Below are 26018 nucleotides of genomic sequence, written 5' to 3' on the forward strand. Positions count from 1 at the left end.
ATGTAGATTATAATTTTGTGTTATAATCAGGCATATTATCTTGTATTTTCTTGCTGTGTAAATATTTTGTATCCTTAAACAAATTGTATTCATTTTCTGAAAACAGGGGTTTTTACAGTAAATTAAATTAGTTATGCAATTTACATTGAAGAATCTGAATCGTTGGCTTTTGTGGCCAGACACTAACTGATTCTTAGCTTGTGGGTTGAATCTACATCCATAGAAATAATGCAGTGCCCAGTGTTTGTTGCAGCCATCTTCAAGTCCAGAAACCACAAAGCAGATACCATCTAGGAATTTAGTAGTTTGTGTGATTGTAATGTGCATGGTCTAAGGGCTGTATTCCAAGACGTTCTGGGCAAGGTAGTGAATAAGCACTGCCTTTTTTGGGATACAATGGTAACCTAACTCATGGCCATATTCCAGTACGTGTCTAAACTGAATCCCAGTAAGGTACCAGAAAGGCAACTGTTTCAATAAATGGTGCCCTGCATGAGGCGATACAATTATTACGGCAAAAATCCTAGAGATAGCAGCACTGTCGTACAAATTAAATGGTGTTCAATATTTCTCAAGAACTTTTTAAGTTGCAATTATTTCTTATGACCATGATGGTGTACAGTATTTATTCCAGGTTAGTTTCGCTACCATAAAGTTTCATTTAGTACCCAATATGTTTGGTACACCCCCCTCTCCCCTCTTTATAAACAAAATTGAATATATATGAATAGGTTACGAATAGGACATAAAATCCGTTTCCTAAAAGAAGGGACTGGCAATGTCCTATCCTACACTAGGAATATGGTTAGGGTGCAGGTGTAATATATTCAACACTTTAAACCCTTATTTTTATGTCTTAGAATACTGGTCTAAGATTTCATCCATCTATATCTGTTGAGTTGAATTATTTTTTAACAAAGCATGTGCTTTGTATTTTTTTTTCAGGCTGCAGTTCTGAAGTACGAGAACAATGTGATGAACATCCGGCAGTTCAATTGTTCCCCTCACCCGTACTGGCTGCCTAACTTCATGGACGTGTTCACGTGGTCTCTTCCATTTGTGGGAGAAAAGGGTAAGCAACAATCATGATCTTGTTTACTGTCCGTGGCAGGTGTCATTCCCAGCTGCAACATCATCTGTAGCAGGCTGTTTGTCCGGTACCTGCCAGGGCCATCAAGAGAAACCAAGGGCCCGGGGAAAAATAATTTTTTCACCTGCCCTACAGTATTTTATGTACAACTTTTGCATATATATATATTGAAAAGTATCTACGACTTTGAAACGTCATAAATACCAATACCTAATTAAACCAAACAAACGAACTTCAATTAGACATTATGCTGACACCGACTCCAAAAATAACAATAATTGTAACTACATTATATTATCGTAATAATTTGATTGACTTTTAAGTAGTCGAGTTGATGAGTAGAAAAAGTAATTTGATTATTAAGTTGTAGAAGAATACACAATTATTTTTTTACTTTTTAGTGCATATTATTTTGTGTTGGAATTGTTTATTTTGAAGTCGGTTTTTTTTTTGTTAAAATGTTTGTTTATATGTCTAAAGCATTTAATTAAAACTTGTGTTAAATTCCTTCATACTCGATATTAATTTCTCTTTGGTATTAGTGTTGAAACTGTATTAACATTTGATAATTCAGCTTGGCCATGGTCCCGAACTTGCCAGATGAATGATCTTTTACTGATTTTTTTTTTACACACTTATCGACTGGTATTACTCATTACTAGTTACCTGTTGCCAGTGATGACCCGCAAAATTACTATTTCAGGAAAAATTAGTGTTTTTATTTATGAATGTGACACTCTTTTGATTGTTTGTATTGAATTTTTATGTGGCCATCATTGCTGTACATCAGTCATTGCAAATGCTCTGATAAAGATGCATTTTATTTTTTTGGCATTAGAATTTATTAATAATTTTAATTGTTTAAATAAATATTTGTATTATAAATGGTTGAATTGACTACTGTTGTGTTGGCTTGTAATAAACATTTGCAGTATTTTTATTGGATCTATAATTTTTTTTTGTGAAATTGATTAGAATACTGCGTTAGTAAACAATAGGTATAAATATAAATATTTAAATTATTTAATAAATAGTACTTAAGGTTGTAAATCAATTTGTTACCTTGTAAGTAGGTTTTTGTGAAAAAATTGTGATCATTATATTTATTTAATTGTTTTTTCCAGTGTTAAGAGTTCATATTGTAATGACTGTACTTGTGCCTGCCACAATATCAAGCTATGGTGATGTTTCTGAAAGTGTGTTTGTTTTGTCTCAGTAACGGAAATGTTGGTGAACGTATTGAACATCTGCTCAGACGATGAACTGATGTCAGATGGCGATGAAGGACTAGAAGAAGGTACGTGTCATTGTCATTTGTATGGAGATACTGAACCACTAAAGTTTAATCACATCTTTACTGCTAATTTTTTTGTTATCATAAAAATGTATTCTCATTCTCAATAGATAAATTTAAAAGTTACAACATGTAAGTAACCAAAAGAATTTTTCTAAATTAAGAGTTATGAAAAATTGATAGTGATTATGGTTTTAGGTCATAAATATTTGTGTTTTCTGTTAGTTAAAGAATTTTTTTTAAAGGTTTATACTTTTTAACGTACTTTCAGAAGAGATGATGGAAATTCTTTCGATTGATATAGTTTCAATAAATTCTGTAAAAATGCTTCTTAGAGACAATAAACAGTAATATCACTAACTGGAAATTTTCACAACACTAGTAATTTTCATGAATGGGCGAATGTTTGTATGGAAGCCATGGCCATAGACTAAATAACATGTGAACCCAGTAAAAACAATACTCTCTTCTGTGAGCGATAAATTGACTCCCTACTTCAGAAAGATGAGGTTGAAAAACATGGGGTCATCGTTGATTCAAATTTTAGTTTTCTGCAGCATGTGCCATGCATTACAAATCTAACATGTGTAAACTATACAATGTTTATGTTGCTACAGATAGTGTGCATGGATTTAAATTAAAGTAAGCTCGACATATATTAAGGAATATAAATGGTGTAAAGTTTGGCACTTTTCAAATGTTCAATGTTTTTCATTCCGCTGTATTTTCTCACGTACATTAAAATGTAGGGGCCGGAAAAATTAGCACCTTGCTGTGGATACTATTTTTTTTTATCATTTGCTCTTGAAATGCTATTTTTTTTCTCATTTCTGTAATAGATGCTATTTTAGCTGGTTTTTGAAACAAATATTTTTTCCCAGCTAAATTAGTTTAAAATGACATTGATTTGTAAAATACCTTCTATAATAAGCAACAAACTGCTTTACTTTTATTGACAGTTATCAAAATTGTTTCACAACATGTATCAGTTCACATTTACAAAGAAACAATCAAGTCTTCTACTCTTACAGTAACCTTACCCACTTTATATTCATACCTTGAAGTTTGTTTGGGACACATTCACATATATAGTTAAATTTTTTGACATACATTTGTCACTAAAGACTTATTAGCAAATCAGTCAATGCACAAAATCAACTTGACCACCATCGTTGTTGCAGATTTTCTCTCGTCTCACAAGTGCAAGGTGTATGATTAGCCAATAGCATGATTTTTTTTGCTGGAGGGGGGGGGGGGGGGGGGGGGAAAGGATAGACTTTGCATTTTGCTTCAGCACGAGTATAAAGTATACTACAGCAGAACTTAAGGTACTCGGCATTCTTGTGACCATGCTTTGTGATATTACCATGTCTCAGTGATGTGGCCATGTTTCATGCATTCTAATTGATTTGTGTATTTATAGAAATTAAACCTCACATTTTTGTGGTTTTCATGTAAAAAAAAAAAGGCCACGAACAACTTTTTTTGTGCAAAACTGAAATAATGATATTGTAGGTATTTTTAAATATGGATATTTAGTTTTCAAACATTTACAATGTAAATATTAAAATAAAATAAAAAGCATGGAAAGGCTAATTTTGAAGGAAAAAAAGATGCATTATTTTGAGCCCCTAGCTATCAGATACATATAATCATTTATTAATGCTATTTTCCATCATCTCAATCATTTTAAATCTTAAATTTGATTTATGCCATGAGCATAAAACATATATCTTCAGATTATAAAACCAAATTTAACTGTACCAAATTGCAAATTTATCCTGTTGTAACAGAGTTATATAACTACTTGAATTAAAGTCTCTTCAGATCAGTGGTTAACTATTTGATAAAACATTAATTATGTATGTTTAGTGGAATTTCAACTTTTTAACATATTCTTAATGTTTTCAAATATCTTTGTAAATATTAAATATCCTGTCTTGTTTTTCTGTCTTTTTCATTGGACCCAAACAGATGGTAAGAATCTAGCTTTCATTAATAATTTAATATGTATCATTTAAATATTAATGTTTTTCAGTCTGCAGCTATAATTTGTTTCTTACTAATTTCTTAATGTTCCAATATTTTTTGTGGCTGCTTGTTTGATCATTTTATTATATTTTAGGTTAAAAAAATCTTGATGTGTGATTTTTTTTAAAGTTTTATTTTTCTAATGCCAATGTTAGACATTGGCATTTTCCTAATTGAATTTAACAAGTAAAAATTTCTGACCCTTTAAGATAAAATTTTTTAATGTTTCCAATTCATTTTGTATTTTACATCTTAGTATTTCGTTAGCCTTCAGTAGCGATGTAACATGTATTTAACATTGTCAAGTCTGATAAACAAGAATTTAGGTATATAGTTCACCTGTGATAACAAAATTTACAAAAAAAATACCACAGAGTTTTTGAATATGTGGTTTCAATGGTTTACAATACTAAAAGTTTTGTTATAAAGTTCATGCAACATTTTGAATATGATAAAAATTAAATTAAGATTTCCCATAATTAAATGTTTAATTCAAAGTATTTTGTTAAGTACAAAAGTTAAGCATTTTTTCATAGCTCCCAACTTCATAAATATGAAATTATTGCCACCTTGAATATATTTATGTAATGTCTGTCTTTTTTAATATTATATTTATGAATGATTACTAAAAATAAGTTATTTTAGAGTTGAATAAGAAATTTCCATCCATACATAGTTGATATTTATTTTTCAGTGTATTTAATTTTATTCTTTTTCCTTTTTTTCCCCCCTCAACTTTTTTTTAACTTTCTGTGTATCATTGCATGTTCTCATGTAATTTTGTGTTGCCAAAATATTTTAGCATATAAATTTGTGTTAGCATAAATCACACATAGTGTAAATAAAACTAAATAGTTTTAAAAATGGTTTCAAAGCAATTTTATTTATCAGTTGTCTGTCTTTGTGTTATTTTACCAACATTCACATTTCTTCCTTAAAATAAGTTACCAATTTATTTTAAAAAAAACCTTTAACAAGTAATGATTGCAGTTAATGTTATTTTTTAATGTAGAAAACCAGTAGGCTGTAAAAGATAAAGAAATAATGTGATTTTAACCATTACTCTACTACCTAGTTTTGATTGTACTTATACAGTGTTAGTGGTTTAAGCTAATATTAGTTGAAGCTGACATGCTGTTGGTTAAAGTTTCCTTCTTCTACTGCAAGACCAGTGGAAAATATTTTTGCACACACACATTATTAGATTACTTAGTTTCCGTTTGTATATTAGCTCACCCTAGTGTTAATATTTTGATTCATAATTTTTATTTAAAATTTTTTTGTACCTAAAATAAATTGATGTGTTAGTGGGTAGTGTAGTAGTAAGGGATGCTGACCAGTTAATTTGCAATAATTTTGGTGCAGATTTAATAGTTTTCTTTTATGACCCCAAAATTTGGTAGTCATTTTGATTTGATCCATTGATTAATTTTTTGCCAATTTTTAAAGCTTGATGTGTTTATTTGTCAAGCAAAGTGTTTTTAGTAGTGATTTCCATTTTTCCCAGTAGATGTTTGATAGTTCACCTGTTCGGACTTACATTCATTGTAGAACTGTATTGTTTCACTTGAAATGTTTACTGTGCTACCGGACCACCGTATTTCTTTATTTTTTCCCTAACCAAAATTAATGTATTAAACTGTACTGAAATATACGTATTATACTGTATCGAGTAAGCAGAGTTCATCTTTCTGTATTTTGAACGTTTGTGGATGCATTGTTGAATCTCTTCTCCCCTCCCACTTCACCCACATTTTCAATTCGTGTTTATCAACTCATGCACCCTTCCTTCTACCCTAAATATTAGTCTTCTCAATCAGTTTGCACTTTCTGACTGCACTCTCTTTTACCTTCTCTGTATTACGCATTTGGACACTCAATTCGTGGCTGCATAGGAAAACTTTTTATACAAAAAAATGGTAAGTTCCTTGTGCAAGTTTTTGGGTTTGTTTAATTATTTTATTTATTTTTGGTTTGTTTTCGTAAACAAGCATAAAGAGTAATTAATTGACCATTTGATTCATAGAATCACTAATTACACTAAATTAACGTTAGTTGTGTGCTTATTCTTTGGTTTTGGTTCCATTCTGTTTGTTTGGCTGGCGTGTATAATGTACACTTTGTTTACGTATAGTTTTTATTCTTCTCATTTTAATTGCAATTTACCTCTACTGTATTTTTTATTTAATAAATAATTGTTTTGAAGTACACAAAGTTGTCATTAACAAGCATGGAAAGTTGCTTAACATTTGCACTCCCATCATTAAAAGCAGCCTCACTGATGCCAGAATTTCGTGAACCCGTAGAGCTTCGTTGATTGCCACACTTCATTTTCATTATGTATTCAATTTCAATATAATTACAAACAAACTTTCTTTTTTACCTGTTGAGATTGAGTAGGAACAGTTTTTCTTCAAACAAAATTTGCATCAAAATCTTTTAATCCTTTTTTTTTCTGTGCTACTAAAAGTGAAATATAAAAAAAACTTGTTTAGTTAAATTTTTAGATCAAGCTTGACTCGGCTATTATTTTTTTGTTATTTGTGTTTATTTTATTAAGTACGATTATTGTTATGCTTCTAAAGTCCCTTTAGGTAACAAACAGGTCAGGAACATTACATAAAATTTCTGCATTCTTACAACACTGCTCATGTACTTATATTTATTTTTCTAAGTGTGTCTTATCAGGATTAGTGCGGATTACGATGAATGCCACCACAAAGATGGTAATACTGCTACAGTTTGGTCAACCACCCAATAAGGCAATAGGTAGTATAAAGTTTCTTCCTGGCCCTCCACTCCCTGTCGTCACCTCCTGCAACGGACTGGAACGGAGTGAACAGCCCATTACAAACAGAACAGCACTTGTGTTCCGCAGCTGGGCTTCAGGTACTGGTCGCCAAGGAGCGGCGGGGAAAGTTCAGCTTGTCAGCTCTGAATTCAGTTTCCAATGCCACATCGAACTGAACTGATTCATTTATTTTTCCCTTGTTTCACCCGTATGCATTTAGCTAGTGTGTTTTTTTTTGCTTGCAGGATTTGTCTTTTACTATTTTGTTGTCTTTCTTCTTAGTTTGGTATTTCCTGTTGCGTTGTTTATTTCTGTTTGTGTTGTGTGAAATATGTGTTTTAGTACTAAGGTCGGTGTAGAAATTCTGTAGACAGGTAGATTGCAATAGATTTGAAGCATGGAATATAAGTGTGATGGTGTTTTGATTTGATACATTTTGTTACATTTTTAATTGCGTGGTTAAAGTTTCACAACTCTCTGCAACTTTCTGTTTATTTTATGCCTTAACTGCTCGAATAATTGTATTTCAATTAACTTGAGTTATTTGAACTAAACATAGTCAAACTTATTTTTAAGTTATTTATATGTGTTGATGAATGTTAAAAATTTTCCTGTATTCTTGGTGGCCAATTTAGGGCATTGCTTTTGAAACATGATGTTGAATGTGTGAATTTGCACATCTGCCAAGAGTTTAGCTCCAAATCTGAACACATTATAATAAAGCACACTGTAAGAATCTTAAACATTCACTGCATTTAGCTAAGTGTACAATTAAGTTTTTTTTTAACCCTGTGAAATGAGTACTTTTAGAAGTGTAATTAATGAGTCACATCATGTTAACCGTCACAAATATTTTGTCTGTTATTGCTTGTTAGCAGCAGAATTTTTGAACACCCCCATGCAGATGTATAGGAATTTTGTGTCAGATCTCCATTTTTTTTTGTGAAGGTGAGAATCTGCTATGCTCTTAGTTTTATCTACATGCCCAAAACAATTTCACTTGTGGGGGTTATCCAAGCCAGACAATCATTTGTACAATAGAGCCTCAATCATTATAAAGTCTTGTAAGTTTTCAAAAGATACATCAATGTGTTAGAACTAAAACACTCAGGATTATGTAGTAAAATTTACTAATTATTCATGTGATGCTCACATATTTGTTGTATTAAATATGTTGTTGACACAGCATAGTATTAGTACCAAAGGGGTTCAGAGCTCACTATATGATCTCGGGAGGTCCGTCACGTTAATTTTCTGTGCATAACCATGCGACAAACTCTCTCAAATGAACAAAATAATGTGGGGCAGTCGCATGAAATTAACATTTTGGAATGTGAGTGGAGGTTTTATGAGTTTAACTCTGTAGATATAAATTCCTGTTGGTTGGTGTGCAAGTTATTATTATTCCTCTTAGTGCACCCCCCTTCCCCTCAGCCAGCACCAACATGAAGTGGGATTGGGAGAAAGTAAATACATGTCCCACTCATATTTTGGTTGGGTTTTAAGCGAATTGTGTAACCTCGGCAAAGTAGAAGGTACCCATTTCCTTTGAAATGAGAGTTGTTAAACTTTACTTCTGTGCAGTTGTTACTTTTCTGAATAACAGGTTTCTGTTGCAGATTTTTATGTTAACTTATTAGTTACTGAATTTTTTTGAAGGCATCGTTGTTGCTTCATTACTCAGCAGTGATATTAGGTTCATCGGTTCTCGACTTAACATTAATTTCTTTTTTGTATGTAAAATTCAAAAGTTATACGTCTAATGTTTGGTGACCTAAAGAACTTATTTTGTTTTTCTTAGCATATGTTTTGCTGAAGTACACAGTAGTACTTAGTTGTATATATTGTTGCAATAGGTATATGTAGATTGTTTCTAATCATTCTCATTGGTAAGTCATTGTAATAACTAGTATCATGTAATAGTTTTTCAGCAGTTATTGTTTGAAAATTATTACTCCGAATATTCAGTGTTGTTAATTTTATATAAAGTAAAATCATTATTACCTATCTGATGAGTCTTAGCTCTCTGCAGTATGCTTATTAGTGCCTCTTGTTATGGAATGAAGCACAGATTGAAATAGTGATTAAGCATTAAGGGCTCTGCCTACTCGGGCACACATACGGTGTGCAGAGCTTCAGAGAAAAAAACCACGTCATTTGAAAACTGCACAAGCTATCCGAGAGGGGTCTGGATTACGAAAAAGAATTTAATAATACGCTGAAGGTGGATGAGTAGTTCTGTTCCTGTATTCCAATTTTTAAAGTTGTTTTTTTTTTTTTTTTTAAAAAAAGTGAAAATGGCTAAAACACGTCCCCTCCCCCTGTATAACTTATGAGGCATGAAACTCCCATAAAAGATTCTTGAAAACACTTGAGGGATTTACATTACACCTCTATCTTCATTTTTCCGCCATGTAATTTTTTACGGTTACCGCTCAGATCTCAAGGTTGCCCTATGCAACTGTGCGCCAACCCACAGCCTTGCGCTTAGAAGCGATACCATGCTAGAAGCACAACTGAGCAACACATTTATAATTCTGCCTCACTAACGCACATACACATCTGACTAGGTGGGTCCCTTAAGCTGTGGTACCTGTTTTTTAAATTTTTAAATGCTTATAGCAACTGTATGAATAAATTATGACCATAAACTTACATGATTGTTTGATAGATATGTACTAGCACACTCGCTACACATTTCCTAGGAATCTTTAGATTGGTATATTACATCTTCAGTGTAATTGTAATTTAATTAATATTTATTTATTTATTTATTGATCATGCTTTGACATAATCAGCTGTTAACTGTGCTTTGTTAGCATTACACTCTTCTCACTGCATTTGGGAGTACCTTATATGCATCATATAAGTGTTAAAATTCATAATGAAGTCTTCATATAATTTCCTTTGCATATGCATAGCTTCTGGTCATGCTTGTATAATTGGTATTTAATATTTGTGAATTTCTGTTTATCATATTTCAAAATTTTTCTGCCACCATAATTTTGATTTTTCCTATTGTTTTCACTAACTCGTAGTAATTCCCCCCCCCCCCCCCCCCCCTTTTTTTTTTCCTCCTCAAAACCTTTTGCTTCACATGGATACATATGTAAAACTTTCTTTTCGTAACTTATTTTGTTAATCTACAAGCCATCTTTGCACTATGGTATGTGCAAAAATTATAATTCTTGAAGGTTATAATTATTTCTTTTTTTAAACACCCATCTTTTGAAAAAGCTGCAGTTTAGATTTTATCCATTAAAACCTTTCTAGTGAGATGCAGCAGTTTGAGATATTTTATTTATAAGCGAAAAGCACTTGAGTACTATGGCAGTTTCTGAATGAATTATTTATTTTTACCCTAGCTCTGTGCAGCATTTGAGGACCCAGGTAGACAGCTTTAAATATTGTCATCTTCAAGAAGCTCACTTTAAAGTATCCACCCACTATTAAAATTATTCAACTTACTGTATTCCACTTAACTGTTTCAATTACTGCAAGTGATACATAATGGAATAATTTTAAACAATTTTACCTTCTTAACAATTCTCCACAATTTAACATTCTTCTCAGTTGTTATCTTTAAAAGATTTGTGCAATGGGAGTGCATGACTTGATGTAAGTTTTTGGACATACGCCATTGCTAAGAACTTTTTCTGTTGAAGAAAAACTAATAAATAAAATAAATAAAAATACACAAGAAAGACAAAAAACACACAAAATTAAGCAAACAAATGCTGTTGTCAACAAGAATATAAACACCACAAAATATTCCGAAACAGAAATATGGTCAACAAACAAAGAAAAAAGTACTAAGTGAACAAAAAAACACACAAATGATGACAACACAAAAATATTGAAACCAAAATAATTCAGCACAACAGTTGAAACGAGACAAAAACACGACAAAACGAAAAGACAAAAAAAAATACAATAGTTTTACCAAAACAGAAACAAGAGACGTTTCGGGAACTGCTATCTGCTCCCGTCCTCAGGCAGAGACGCACATGGTACGGAAACACATTCTTGTTTTTATATGTTTTTAGAGATTGAAATTAATTTTATTTTGAAATCCCTTTGTGCACTATGCATATACTTATTTCATGCTTTTACTAGCTACAATTTCTTTTTACATATCTTCTTTTGGAAAAAAAAATTTCTGTATTTTTTTTGTTTTGTTTTTTAATTCATATTTCTTAAAAAAAAATCTTTAAATATGTTTTGCTATTTTATTATTAGTTTTGTTTTAGAGATTTGAATACATATTTACAATGCATATGTAACCTTCAAATTTTGGTTGAAATTAAAAAATTGTTTTCAATTTCATGGTCATTGAATCAACAACCTAATTTCACAGCTGATTTAATGTGTTTAAAAGGGGGAGGGGGATATTTGAATAATCATAGTGTATCATTTAGAACTGGAAAAGTGTTGTTTATGTATTGAAGTGTGGCTAATTACAATTACATATTTGGTATATAGAACATGGAAGTAATAATAGTCATATCTTGGTTTAGGTTATTACTGCAGTCCACCTATATGTTTACAAATATTGAAAATTTGGCATTATGTATTTTAAACCAATTTATGAGACATTTGGTTGTAAGGCTGAATTAAAATCATCTACTTTCATTTTCAGTTCTACATGCTTTGAATAGAATATTTCATGTGGTAAGGGTACTGTCTGATGAGTGTTCACACTAGAATTTTTTTTGTTAATAATTATATTATTGTCATTTACATTTTTTCTTATATTGTTGCCATAATAGGCTCATAATTTAGACTTTAAGTAGGAATTAAAGTGGCACATAATAGTTAAAATGTACGTTATATGAAAGGGTTACTAACAGTTAGGTTGTTTGTGTCTTCTGTAACCAGGGAAAATGTTTTTTATGATAAGTTGTTAGTTTTTTTTTTTTTTTTTGTTGATTGCTGTTATTACATGCACTGTTTCTCTTTTACCTTGTGATCTTGACACTCGCGTTGTGTGTCTCTCCGCCCGATGCGCTGCCACTCTCTCTCTGTGGTCTTTGTCAACCTGACGGTGTGTCGTGGTAAGTGCGCCAGCCGGCTACTGCTAGTTATGTGGCCTGCCTTGTGGTGTACGGTTACGGTGTGTTGGTGCCTGTACTAACATAACATAGCTGTGTCTTTGACTGTGTGACTTCCCGGGACTGCTTTATAGCTGTTGTTATTCACCGTAGTCCTAGGAGTGTGGTTCCCTGCGTGGAGGGCAGTTGGGCAACACCAGTAGCTTAGTGGGATTGTTTGTGTTGGTAGTGGTTGTTTGTGTCATAGGTTCAGTGCTACAGGAACATGTAGCCACTAGCTTTTCTAGTATTTGTATCCATAGTTGTGATTGTTTTTCCCCATTTTTCCCATTTATTTGAAACCGTGTTATGATGTATGATGGTGTTTTTGATACAAAAACACTATCAACACTTAACAATACATTTCTTGTATTGCTGTTTTCATTTATTGGAAAAAGCTCTCTATTCATTGTCTTGTACAGCTGTTGGACCATATGGTTAGTAACACTTACACTATTTGTTGTTAAGTAATACATATATTCACACCGTTATCAGTTCGTTAGACAACTAATGACTGTGACAGCAAGGATGCTAGTGGTCGCATGTCTGGCAAGATATACTCGGTCAAAGGAATGCTACTGTTTTGAGACATTTATTGTGACGATTCTTTAAACAATCTACCCAACAGCATTAGAATGCATGCATAATTGGATGATTACCCTTATTAAAATTCACATTTCCATCTAATGGATGTTTGCATTGACCTTCTTATTTGTGAAGACAAGCATTATTGTCATGTTGCTGGTTGATGGTTTATGCACCATATTTCATTAATAAATCCTCTTAAACCTGGGTTCAGCCTGCTTATCATTTTTAATCAAACAAGAAAAGTTTCTCTGTCGTTTGTCTGGTTATATATACTTGAAAAATTTATGAATGCTGTCAAACTATGAAAAAATTAAAAATAATATTTTTTTTATGTCAAATTAGTAACTTCAACAGTACTACATATTGTGTGATTTAGTTGGAAAATAATGATAAGATGAAATATAGTTTTTTCCTCATTTTCTTTGTGTTATCTGCTATCCACTCAAAACAACAACTTAAGTTAAATTAGACTATTTATTAGATGTCTGATATCAAACCTAATTATGCTGAATAGTACTGTATATATTAATTGTGTAGTAGCAATTCTAGTTATGAAATACTTTGTGTACTTGTAGCCAAAATCACTATCTAGATGCATGAAAAAATTGCTACGCTAACGTCAAATGGTTAAACATATAAATGTAATGGATTTCTTCCTACCAGTTTGCCCACCAATTCATTGGTGCAATGCATAGTTTTGAGAAGTTTAGTTAGTTTGTAGCAGCATAGTGATGCACTTGCACTGTAATAGGTAGTTGACTTAGACATGGCAATACAGTATGTCTCTGCTTACTGTGGACTGCAAACGTAAGAGGAGTTTAGGGTTTATATTTTAACAAACATTTACTATTTACCTAATTGTAACTGAATTTCTTGTAAGAGGCGCAGTCAATCAGTGTTGAGTTCAAGGGTTATTTATCAAAGCAAATTATTAAAAATTACATTTTGCCTTTAGCTCAGAAAATGTAAGCTCTAGAATTGTTTCAGTGAATTTTATAAAAAAAAATATTTTCAGATTAAAGTTATACTAGGATAGTTTTTTAAATTATAAATGTGAAAAAAAATTGTGGTTTTAACTATATTAGCAGCATTTAAAATTAATTTTGTTGAAAGTATACCTAATCTATGACAGTAAGCTGTTTGAGGTAAGAATTTCATGAGCATGTTTTCAATGGAATTAATTACCTTGCTGTCAAAGTGTTAGTCAAGCAACATAAGTACATAACATAAATATTTATAAGTATCGCATTGATTGGGTAGGTTTGTGGTTTTTTAATAGAGGTTAAAGAATCTAGTCTTGTACTGGTGAAGTTATAATGTATGCTTATCAAAATTAAATAAATAAATAAATATATATATATAATTTATGCTTAAGAAGCCTAACTTAAATGAAATTATAGTTTTAACTAAAGTAAATTTTATAAATAACACAGTACTTGTGCACCTTCTGCAGCTACTTAAATGTACAACTGACATTTTTTTTGTATAAGTGGTACATAGTTTGCATATAGAAGTAAAACTTTGGCTGCAAAATTGACAGGTTAGTTTATGATAAACTGCTTTTTTGGTATTTTTTTTAATGAATTTGGTAATTTTTTATAAAGTAAATTATTGCCAGTGTCGGCAATGTACTCAATGAAACTGCAAGAGTGGCCACTTAATGGGAACTTACTATATTTTCATGTCTAAAAAGTAGATGTGATTGTTTGGTTACTGATGCTATGATACGGATACGAATCTAAAAGTAGACCACAAATCTGTTTTAAAATAGTGAAGTAGTGTAACGTAAGTGCATTTGTACAGAATAGGATTATTCGTTAGTGGATTCTTGTTCAGTAATGTTATGTTATTTTTTTTGTTGATAAAAATATTACTGTTAATAACAGTTAATGGCAGATGGTCTTTTAAGCCAAGGCAAAATTACGCTAATGTGTTGAGGTTAAGTTTCTCCCCACACACATCCTGACATGATAATTAATGTTAGTAAAGCTTGCTTCTATGTCTCTTTTAGGGTTCTATACCCAAGACTCAAAAGAAACCTATTGTTGTCACTTCTGTGTCTGTCCCTCCATCTCACGTCTTGCAGGCATTGAGTTTAAAAATAAAATAAAAATAAAAAAAGAGTAGAAATTTTGAGCTGTGTATTATATTGGTTAATATACTTAATATCTTTTTTAACTTTGAAAAAATATTAAGAATTTTTTTGATTATTAGAAATATAAATGTATAGTGTATACTCATACATATTTATAATATACATACAGTACTTGTACATACTGTCAGTATTTGAACACAGTTACAGCCTACAGTTACAACTAGTTAAAAGAAATGTCACAATTATATTGTTGCAATACGGCTACTTGAGAGGACTCTTATTCTGTTTCCAACTAGGAAATGGGAATAGCAAGGAATGCAAAGTTATGTACAATGTTTGACATAGTTTATTTTTGAATAAAGATACCCAAAATACATAACATTTGAAATAGTTTGCAGGTTAAGAGCAAATGTTGGCTCATTAGTCTGACTCTCTTACCACACCGGTTTATAAAAAAAAATCATCAACATTTTCTGCATTATCCTATTAATTAATTCTTTTTACTCTTAAATGAAATAAATAAACATGAATAATACGAACAAAAAAATCTCTCTAAACATTCTTGATATGAAATGAAAATCAACTTAATAATGTATGTATGAATACATATAATAATACTGAATCTGCAGCTTTAAAATACAGGAACAAACCATTCACTGAAAATAACACTTTAAACTTTATCTCAAATAGGTTTTGTGCTTTTTGCTCTACAAAAATATAGTTTTAGTCCAAATCTAAATATTTTAAATTGTTATTCTAGTTGGTTTCAATAAAAAGCATTCCCATTTTAAATATGTTAATAGTTTTTTTGGAACTGTATTATATTCATTGACTTGTTACAGAAGCAAACTAAAATAATTGGAGGCTTTATGGTTGATGATTTAATCATCTCTCGAAAGTGCCTGCATCCAGTTGGCTAGGTTATTAGATACTTGTTGCTCAGTGGAATTTATTGATACCATCTGCATTGCATGTGATTGGTTGGTTGTTGGTCCATAATACATGCCATGTTCTCCTACGAGGGCTACCAAACTCAGTTGTCTTCCTGCACATCTGTGTGAGCATGTGTGTGGGTGGGGTGGGATGAGGGCTAGTGCGTGAGTGGTTGAGCATGCACACATTGTGTCATATTCACTTGTACTTGCGGGCGTGCATGTCCGTATCCAACCGTGGGAAGCATTCACTTGTGCGAGTTGAAGTGGCATTCATCATGCCGCCTCATGTCGGGTTTGACATGTCAGTTTGAATATCATGTGGTGTCTTGACCCTGGCGACAGATAACTGATAAAAATGTGTATTGCAGTGCTAATGAATGGTGATGGTGTATTTCGAAGTTAGGAATGTTTGAGTTTGAACACTATTTTTATGGTAAGTGGTTTGTTCGTTAAGAAGCATTTATAATCAAATGTATTTTCCTATTCTTAGCCCTGAATTGTGTTAAGACTTGATAAATGTTAACTACAGAACATACGCGTGACTAGAATCACATTGCCAGGTCCCAGGTGAAAGAAAAATTTCTTTCCTGTCTTTTTTTTTTGCTGTGAACCATTCATACTGAAGTCGGTGGCTGTCAGATGTTTGTGGATGTGGTAGACGCTCGGTACTGCACTTCTCGCCTGTGCTTTACTAGTGTATTCACTGTGCAGGATTTTTAAACCGCAGGAGATGACACAAAGGTCACCTTTCATACCTGATGTATAGTACTGTGCATACTCGAACCACTCCACGTGGTCACTCGCATGTTATGGGATCAGTAAAGAATCATTGTGTTGCGATAATCATTAGTCGAACTATCATGCTGTTGGAGGGTAGCATGTAAGAATCAAAAGAACCTTGCAGAGATGTTCTCAACATTAAAACATTAAATTCATACCATTGAGTTTATAGTAAATCACATAATTAACAAAGACAGATATGTAGTCAAAAATTTACTTTACTGAAATGTATGTGTTAAACCTAAATGAACATTGCATATGTAAATTTACACAAGTATGTACCCATCTGAAATGAAATATAGCTAAACTCATGAAAACTTATGAGTAGATGTGTTTGTCTGAAAGTTGAAAATGTATGTTTTATGTTAAAAAAAAATAATGAATCAAAAAATTAACTATGAACGTGAATGGTTTTTGGCTTTGGGATTCCAATGTTTGCATGTTTCAGAAGGATAAGAGCTGGACATTTTTGTCTGCCATGTGCGACTATGTGGTAGTTTCCTACCATTCATGTGCTTGTTTTTAATGTGAGGGCTGGTGTCAACCTATAACAATTGTATGTCTACATTAACATAACATTCACTAATATGTATATAAATATACATACATTGTGTATTTATAGTTAGTAGTGTAAAGTGAAATTTGTTATTGATGCTTTATGTCCAGGCTTTTTAAGTTAATGAACTTGTGTTGGCTGTCTGCTATGAATTTAGTATCGTGGTGTATCTGAGTGATAAAAATAGTAGTACAGACACAAAATTCAGTGCAATATTAATTTTTTTTTAATGTGTTTCAATAATTTTAAATGAACTCTTGACTTCAGAGCATTTATATGAGAAATTTATTTAAACTGATGAAACTTTCTCATCATACCTACCAGAGGACATGTTAGCATGGATGTAAGGACTTAAAAGATTGACAAAAAGTTTGAGAGTGAAGGAATCGCATAAGTATTGTGTTATGTCTGTGAAAGACTTAAACAGTATTGGGCAGCATTCACCATTCCAAACACTGTTATTTTATGCTTATTTACATAATGTTTTTAATTTCGTCACAAAAATTCGACTAAATTAAGGTTTGCCATCTTTCGTAGGAAAAATAATAGTAATTTTGGGAATATAACTATATCATTATATATATATATATATATATATATATATATATATATATATATATATAAAATATATATTACTATAAACACAGTGCGCGTCTATGACTGGCACAGTGGCTCATGTGAAGGGACTTGTTGTTCGCAGGTGCAGCAGCCAACTTGCGGAAAGAGGTTATTCGAAACAAGATACGAGCAATCGGCAAGATGGCTAGAGTGTTCTCAGTCTTGAGGTAAGCATGCTTGCATGCTGTATGGGAAATTAGACAAATGATACTAAAGTGAAAGGTTTGTTAGGTTAAGTCAGCTACAACAATTATAGGTAAAATTTTTGTTAAAATATTTAAATTATGGAATAAAAATTGTGTTTATAGTTATGTAGCTAACCTAACGTAACCTAATGTAACCTAGCCAAAACAACCAACCTTTCATTTCAGTTTCTATTCGCCTTATTGATCCAGACAAATTAGTGATTAAATGGGCTCAAAGTACATATTCAAACCCATGGTTATTCAAACGTTTACATTTTCAACGGCAGCCATGCATTGCTGATGTTAAAAATGAAAGTTTTTATGGTCCAAAGTTAGGTTAGTGGAAGCGGTGAGTATTTTTTTTTTTTTAAATTTTTTTCTTTGCAAATAGTTTGAAATGTGGTTTACGGCATATTAACATACATATTTCTGCCTCAGATGTTGGAATTGGCAAGTAAACTGTGTACCAAATTTCTGTATGCGCTAATGAACAGTTCCATCACAATATTTGACTGTTAGCATTTGTTTAACATTTAAACTCGTGGGATGGCGGGAGTTTTTTTTTTCCATATGTACATTGTACAGGAGAGACGGTGTTAATAGTTTTCCATTTGATAGGTAAAATATCAATCCATACGTAACTAGATATCATGGACGTGATATCAGTTGCACGACATACATACCTAACTAAATATAATGGACGTGATATCGGTTGCACGCAAGCATGATCATGAAGATGATCCTATCCTCAATACAAGCAAACAGTCTCACAGTATGTCGGCGATATTTCTTCTTTTGACAAGAGAGAAGATAAAAAAAACTTTTATCTGCAAAACTTGCAAAGAGGTTGCAAAAACACCCTCATGTTAGTTACGTTTATTCTTCAAAATAATTTATTATATATATATACTTTTTTTTAATTAAGTACCTATTTAATGACACAATGTTGTGCATATTATCTGAACTCATAATTTCTCCCCCCGCCTTTTTTCCCCTCTTTTTTTAGTAAGTTTGTAAAACTGATTTCAAAATGATTCTTTAATATTTTACATTACTGGTATTAAAATAGGTAAGAAATTTGTGATAGTAGGCCTACATCATTTAATAAATAGCTCAAAATTGTGCATAATGATTAAAAAAAAAATTTCAGATTCAAGTTTTCTTCATTTCTTTGCATTTTCTGAGAACATTTACCATAGTTATGTGTATTTTTTTTTACACCATAAGAAAGTAGAGATTTCAACAAACAAAAAGCCCACCGACTTTTTTAAAAAAGCTGATATTTTGACGGGAGGATTCTCAATTGAAAATTAGGGTGCTTTTTCGATATTAAGTCAAAATAAGGTGAAAAAATAAATATTTTAAATCAAAAAATTACAGTGTAAGTTCTACCAAATTTTGTGGGGAAAAAAAATTTATTTTGTAAACGATAAAAATAAAAAACATAAAATTTGGTTATTTAAATTTTTCGCATAAATTTTGAGGTTATGTGAAAAAAAATGGTAAATGCAAAAGTTGTAGATCTTTTTATTAGCTACAACTTTGCTATTTAACTTTTTCCCATAGGATTTGTAGTTTTGCCGTAAATTGAGATAAACCGTTTTTTACCCTTAAAAACTCACCCCCTTCCACTTCCCGACCTCAGATCGCCCGTAAATTATTTTTCCGTTCATTTTTGTTATATTCTCTTCCTTTTCCAATGGGTTTCATCCTACTATTTTTTTTCTTTCTTTCTTTCACTTTTTACCATTTTCAAAGCACTGGTCTATAATTGATCCTCGGTTGCACAGTGTTCTATCATATAAAGCATTGGCTTCGGTCACACTTGTCAGGTGAAACTAAGAAATGCCAAGCTGAAAATGTGCCTGAGTCTGAACATTAAATACAGTGCACAAGTACTGACACATCAAGCTTTCAGAATGCAGCAGATAGTGTAGCAAATTAAACAACAGCTACTGAGGATTCAGAAATACAACTGTATTTAAATGAACCAAGACTTAAAATAAAATCCATACGACTGGTGAATAACAATAGGACACAGTAGATATCCAAAACTTTCTCAACTAGATCGGAAATATTTGCCCATTTCTGCAGCACAAGTCAAAAGCTAATGTATTTTTTCTGCTGCTGGAAACACCATCACAGAAAAACATCAGTATCTTCTGCCAGAGGATTTACGAAAAATGGTTTTCCTGTATTCAAATTCAAATATTTTCTTTTCCAGTCAGGATAAACTGTAAATAATCAGCACCTTCTAATTAGTAATATCAAACCCTTGTGTTTGATTTCTTTAAAATGCTATTACAATTTGAATGAAAAAAATCCAGTTACATTTTTACTAAACCAGTTTATTACCAATATTGAGATGTTTGTTTAAAAACATTCTTTTCAAAAATAAAAGTACATCTATCAAAATGTGAAAAAACTAATTATTCTGTTGAAAAGTTACAACTTCAAACTTTGGAAGTTTGAAGATTCAAAATTCGACTTCAACTTCAACCCTATAAAAGTAAACTTCAAACATCCCTAGTAAATATTTTCTAATAGCTGTAAAAAAAATAAAGTTTTCATAATTATGGTCTTTGGTGCAAAAATATTGTTGAATAAATACATGGTGAAAAAATATTTTACCCAACCATAAATGCAAGAAATTGGTATAAATTTACAGGAACATTCCTTGTTTGACAGTTATCACTAGAAAATTAAATAAACAATTCAGCATATTACTTTTCCTCAAGGCGACTTGACCTTTAAGATTAGTCGGCTCCAATCTGCTAGAGCACTGGCTCGGACTTGGTGAATGGCAGTCGAGCCAGCTTGGTGGGATCGCCACGTGAGTGTGTCGTGCTGACCACCGATCCCTCGGTTCGGTGCGCTGGTGCGCTGACGAGTGTCGCCTGTTGCAGGGAGGAGAGCGAGAGCGTGCTGCAGCTGAAAGGTCTCACACCGACCGGGTCGCTACCTCTGGGTGCGCTGTCAGGAGGAAAGACATCTCTCAAGAACGGTGAGCTTCGACCGCACACGCAGAGAGCCAGCGTTGCCTTCTCAGTGTGCTTGTTTTGTGTGCCTATGAAGTTTTTTTTTATTTATCTCTACTGAATGTCGAATTTTATCATCTCCTGCACTACTGTAGAAAATTTTTTTCCGACGTGATATTATTAATAAGTAAATCACTCATAAAAACTGTTCCCAGAAAAAGAAAAAATTCGTGATTTCTCAAAAAAAGGTCAAAAATCGCGCAATTACGTCGGTGTTTCGCGATCGCGAAAAGTTAATGTCTCTATCTATAGATGCTGCAAATAAAATCAGATAATCTCCCTGCAAGTAATCAAGAGTTGACTATACTCACAGTTTTAGGTTATGCTGTATAAGTGAATCAGCTTCTATTCCAAAACCATTGGTTTTTCAATCCCTATATTACGTGGAAATTCCTATAATGTGCCAATTTTTAATACTAATGCAAAACTGAAAATGTAGTGGTTTTCAACAACCATACAATATTTTTCACATTATCTATGTTTAAAGTCTGTGGAATACTGATGATATTAAGCTGCCATTGGACGGGATATTGAGGCAGAAATTTACTTCACTTCTTTGGCTCTACGTATTATTGTTTTATTCAGTCTCTTTTAATGTAAAACTGATGACATACTTATCACAGTCCCAGCTCTGTGTATGCTCTCAACATTTCCGTTGGAATTCAACATCGAACAGCTGTTAATGGTTTTCTTTAGGAATTTCACAAGTGTTTTAAGTAGATTTTTTAAAAATATGGTTAATTATTTTGTTGTCTGTGGCTGAAAAGTTTTTAACTGTCAAAAAAATTCTGTGTTATGTCACCAGAAAGATTTTTGCTGAAATAATTTTTAAAATTGAACAGTTAATTATTGGACCTTTTCCTTAAATAGTTCACTGTGCTATTGTGGATAGCTGTAAAAGAAATTATATTAAAGAGACATGAATGTTATTTCTTATGAAAGACGATTCACATATTTTATTGTTGATTTTAAGTATCTTAATGGGTATAGCCGTATAGGTATGTGTGTAAAATGAGTGAAAACGTATTTCCTGAATTTTTTAATGGTCAGCAATGTGACTTTAGTACATAGTACCTTAATGCAGTGGTTCATAAGCATTTTGAAGTAAGGGCACATTTGTAATCCTACAAATATTACAGAAAAAATGTGTTAAAAAATAAAATGAAACATACCTTAAGTTTACTTAGGATTGTTTATAAACAGTAAAAAGTGACTTCAGTGCCGTACTAACTAAATTAATTACTGTTTGAGCATAACCTGTAGAGAAATATATAACACATAATAAGCATGTGTTTACAAAAGAGAGCTTTATAACAGCAATTAAATGGTATATAAGCATAGCTATATTTAATTTTATATCTGGACACATTTCTCTGATATACCACAGGGAGCTCCCGGAAACTTCCTAGGCACACCAGTTGACCCTGGTGCACACTGCCTTGAGGTAGCCTATCTGTTGAAGTGTGTTGATGATGGCGGCCTCCTGATGCGAAGTCCTCTGTTGCGCAGCACTGCAAGGCTTCTCCCCCAACCACAAGATCACGTCGTTTGCCGAGGCGAAGGGACTGGATGCCATCAACGAGCGGATGCCCCCGAGGAAGGACGCCCCACCGACCCCGGCTGGCGATGACAAGAAGCCGGTGACCCCGCAGGGCAACAACCAGACCAACAACAACTCCAACTCCAACTCCAACTCCAATTCCCACTCCAACACCAATGCCCACTCGTGAGCCGGCGGCACTGCAATGCTCCAAGTCAGGTGGGAGTCGCTGCAGTGATGCGCTGCTCTCAATTTGCATTTGTAACAGTATTTACCCTGTTTTCCTTTGTGTTTATTAGTATATATATTTTTAACTTTTTCTGTTTCTTGTTAAAGAAGGTGATACAGTATTTACCCGCAGAAACTTAATTTTGCACAAAAAAATGTAACATTTTCACTGGAAGGTTTGCCCCTGCTTATGGGCGCAGCACCACATGTGTGTCTTCACTAGAGTTCAGTGGATACACTTGAAGTGTTACTTTTCTCAGCTTTGTGTCTCTTCTTTGTCTGTTTACTACGGGAGGGTCTTTAGGGTCTTATGCAGGCATTTCCTCCCCCCCACCCCCATATTTACGACCCATCCAATTCCCCTCCACTTCCTAAGAAGACAAAGGAGAAGAGTATGTCCGTCAAGTGGGCCCGGTCATATTTCGTCGGGAATAATTTTTTTCCAAAATTCGTTAGTGCTACGTTAGTGCTGGTTAGTGCCGAAATTTGGTCGTTAGTGCTCCAAAATTGCAACTTTTAAGGCCGATTTAGTGATCCGGGCTGGCTTGACGTCAAGCTGGCCCGGAAACATAGGAAAAAGCACAATATGAAAAATTCAATAAATGCATTCGTTAGTGCTACGTTAGTGCTGGTTAGTGCAAAAATTTGGTGGTTAGTGCTCCAAAATTGCGACTTTTATGGCCGATTTAGTGATCCGGGCTGGCTTGACGTCAAGCTAGCCCGGAAACATAGGAAAAAGCACAATACGGATTATTCAATGAATGCATTCGTTAGTGCTACGTTAGTGCTGGTTAGTGCAAAAATTTGGTGGTTAGTGCTCCAAAATTGCGACTTTTATGGCCAATTTAGTGATCCGGGCTGGCTTGACGTCAAGCTAGCCCGGAAACATAGGAAAAAGCACAATACGGAAAATTCAATGAATGCATTCGTTAGTGCTACGTTAGTGCTGGTTAGTGCAAAAATTTGGTGGTTAGTGCTCCAAAATTGCGACTTTTATGGCCGATTTAGTGATCCGGGCTGGCTTGACGTCAAGCTGGCCCGGAAACATAGGAAAAAGCACAATATGAAAAATTCAATAAATGCATTCGTTAGTGCTACGTTAGTGCTGGTTAGTGCAAAAATTTGGTGGTTAGTGCTCCAAAATTGCGACTTTTATGGCCGATTTAGTGATCCAGGCTGGCTTGACGTCAAGCTAGCCCGGAAACATAGGAAAAAGCACAATACGGAAAATTCAATGAATGCATTCGTTAGTGCTACGTTAGTGCTGGTTAGTGCAAAAATTTGGTGGTTAGTGCTCCAAAATTGCGACTTTTATGGCCGATTTAGTGATCCGGGCTGGCTTGACGTCAAGCTGGCCCGGAAACATAGGAAAAAGCACAATACGGAAAATTCAATGAATGCATTCGTTAGTGCTACGTTAGTGCTGGTTAGTGCCAAAATGTGGTCGTTAATGCTCCAAAATTTCAACTTTTATGGCCGATTTAGTGATCCGGGCTGGCTTGACGTCAAGCTGGCCCGGAAACATAGGAAAAAGCACAATATGAAAAATTCAATAAATGCATTCGTTAGTGCTACGTTAGTGCTGGTTAGTGCAAAAATTTGGTGGTTAGTGCTCCAAAATTGCGACTTTTATGGCCGATTTAGTGATCCGGGCTGGCTTGACGTCAAGCTAGCCCGGAAACATAGGAAAAAGCACAATACGGATTATTCAATGAATGCATTCGTTAGTGCTACGTTAGTGCTGGTTAGTGCAAAAATTTGGTGGTTAGTGCTCCAAAATTGCGACTTTTATGGCCAATTTAGTGATCCGGGCTGGCTTGACGTCAAGCTAGCCCGGAAACATAGGAAAAAGCACAATACGGAAAATTCAATGAATGCATTCGTTAGTGCTACGTTAGTGCTGGTTAGTGCAAAAATTTGGTGGTTAGTGCTCCAAAATTGCGACTTTTATGGCCGATTTAGTGATCCGGGCTGGCTTGACGTCAAGCTGGCCCGGAAACATAGGAAAAAGCACAATATGAAAAATTCAATAAATGCATTCGTTAGTGCTACGTTAGTGCTGGTTAGTGCCAAAATTTGGTGGTTAGTGCTCCAAAATTGCGACTTTTATGGCCGATTTAGTGATCCAGGCTGGCTTGACGTCAAGCTAGCCCGGAAACATAGGAAAAAGCACAATACGGAAAATTCAATGAATGCATTCGTTAGTGCTACGTTAGTGCTGGTTAGTGCAAAAATTTGGTGGTTAGTGCTCCAAAATTGCGACTTTTATGGCCGATTTAGTGATCCGGGCTGGCTTGACGTCAAGCTGGCCCGGAAACATAGGAAAAAGCACAATACGGAAAATTCAATGAATGCATTCGTTAGTGCTACGTTAGTGCTGGTTAGTGCCAAAATGTGGTCGTTAATGCTCCAAAATTTCAACTTTTATGGCCGATTTAGTGATCCGGGCTGGCTTGACGTCAAGCTGGCCCGGAAACATAGGAAAAAGCACAATATGAAAAATTCAATAAATGCATTCGTTAGTGCTACGTTAGTGCTGGTTAGTGCAAAAATTTGGTGGTTAGTGCTCCAAAATTGCGACTTTTATGGCCGATTTAGTGATCCGGGCTGGCTTGACGTCAAGCTAGCCCGGAAACATAGGAAAAAGCACAATACGGAAAATTCAATGAATGCATTCGTTAGTGCTACGTTAGTGCTGGTTAGTGCAAAAATTTGGTGGTTAGTGCTCCAAAATTGCGACTTTTATGGCCGATTTAGTGATCCGGGCTGGCTTGACGTCAAGCTGGCCCGGAAACATAGGAAAAGCACAATACGGAAAATTCAATGAATGCATTCGTTAGTGCTACGTTAGTGCTGGTTAGTGCCAAAATGTGGTCGTTAATGCTCCAAAATTGCAACTTTTATGGCCGATTTAGTGATCCGGGCTGGCTTGACGTCAAGTTGGCCCGGAAACATAGGAAAAATCACAATATGAAAAATTCAATAATTGCTTTCGTTAGTGCTACGTTAGTGCTGGTTAGTCAATTTGGTGGTTAGTGCTCCAAAATTGCGACTTTTATGGCCGATTTAGTGATCCGGGCTGGCTTGACGTCAAGGAAAAAGCACAATACGTAAACTTCAATGAATGCATTCGTTAGTGCTACCTTAGTGCTGGTTACT

At 33.7% G+C, this 26018-nt stretch overlaps 1 protein-coding gene across 5 annotated transcripts in view; it reads left to right on the plus strand.

Moving 5' to 3' along the window:
* Window positions 1–26018, plus strand: part of LOC134528005 (serine/threonine-protein phosphatase 2B catalytic subunit 3-like) — a 557255-nt gene that overhangs the window by 484171 nt on the left and 47066 nt on the right. The window contains exons 9-14 of one of the 5 annotated variants that reach the window (XM_063361159.1): window positions 946–1072; window positions 2307–2387; window positions 6311–6334; window positions 17957–18035; window positions 20960–21057; window positions 22601–22850. In XM_063361159.1, the coding sequence (XP_063217229.1) occupies window positions 946–1072; window positions 2307–2387; window positions 6311–6334; window positions 17957–18035; window positions 20960–21057; window positions 22601–22821 (630 nt within the window). In that variant the 3' untranslated portion in view covers window positions 22822–22850. Of the gene's footprint in view, window positions 1–945; window positions 1073–2306; window positions 2388–6310; window positions 6335–17950; window positions 18036–20959; window positions 21058–22600; window positions 22851–26018 lie in introns of all 5 variants that reach the window. The other 4 variants (XM_063361160.1, XM_063361161.1, XM_063361162.1 and 1 more) reach the window with 4 other exon arrangements.

The sequence above is a fragment of the Bacillus rossius genome, chromosome 1, assembly GCF_032445375.1.
Source record: "Bacillus rossius redtenbacheri isolate Brsri chromosome 1, Brsri_v3, whole genome shotgun sequence".
In the NCBI taxonomy this organism is placed as follows: Eukaryota; Metazoa; Arthropoda; class Insecta; order Phasmatodea; family Bacillidae; genus Bacillus; species Bacillus rossius.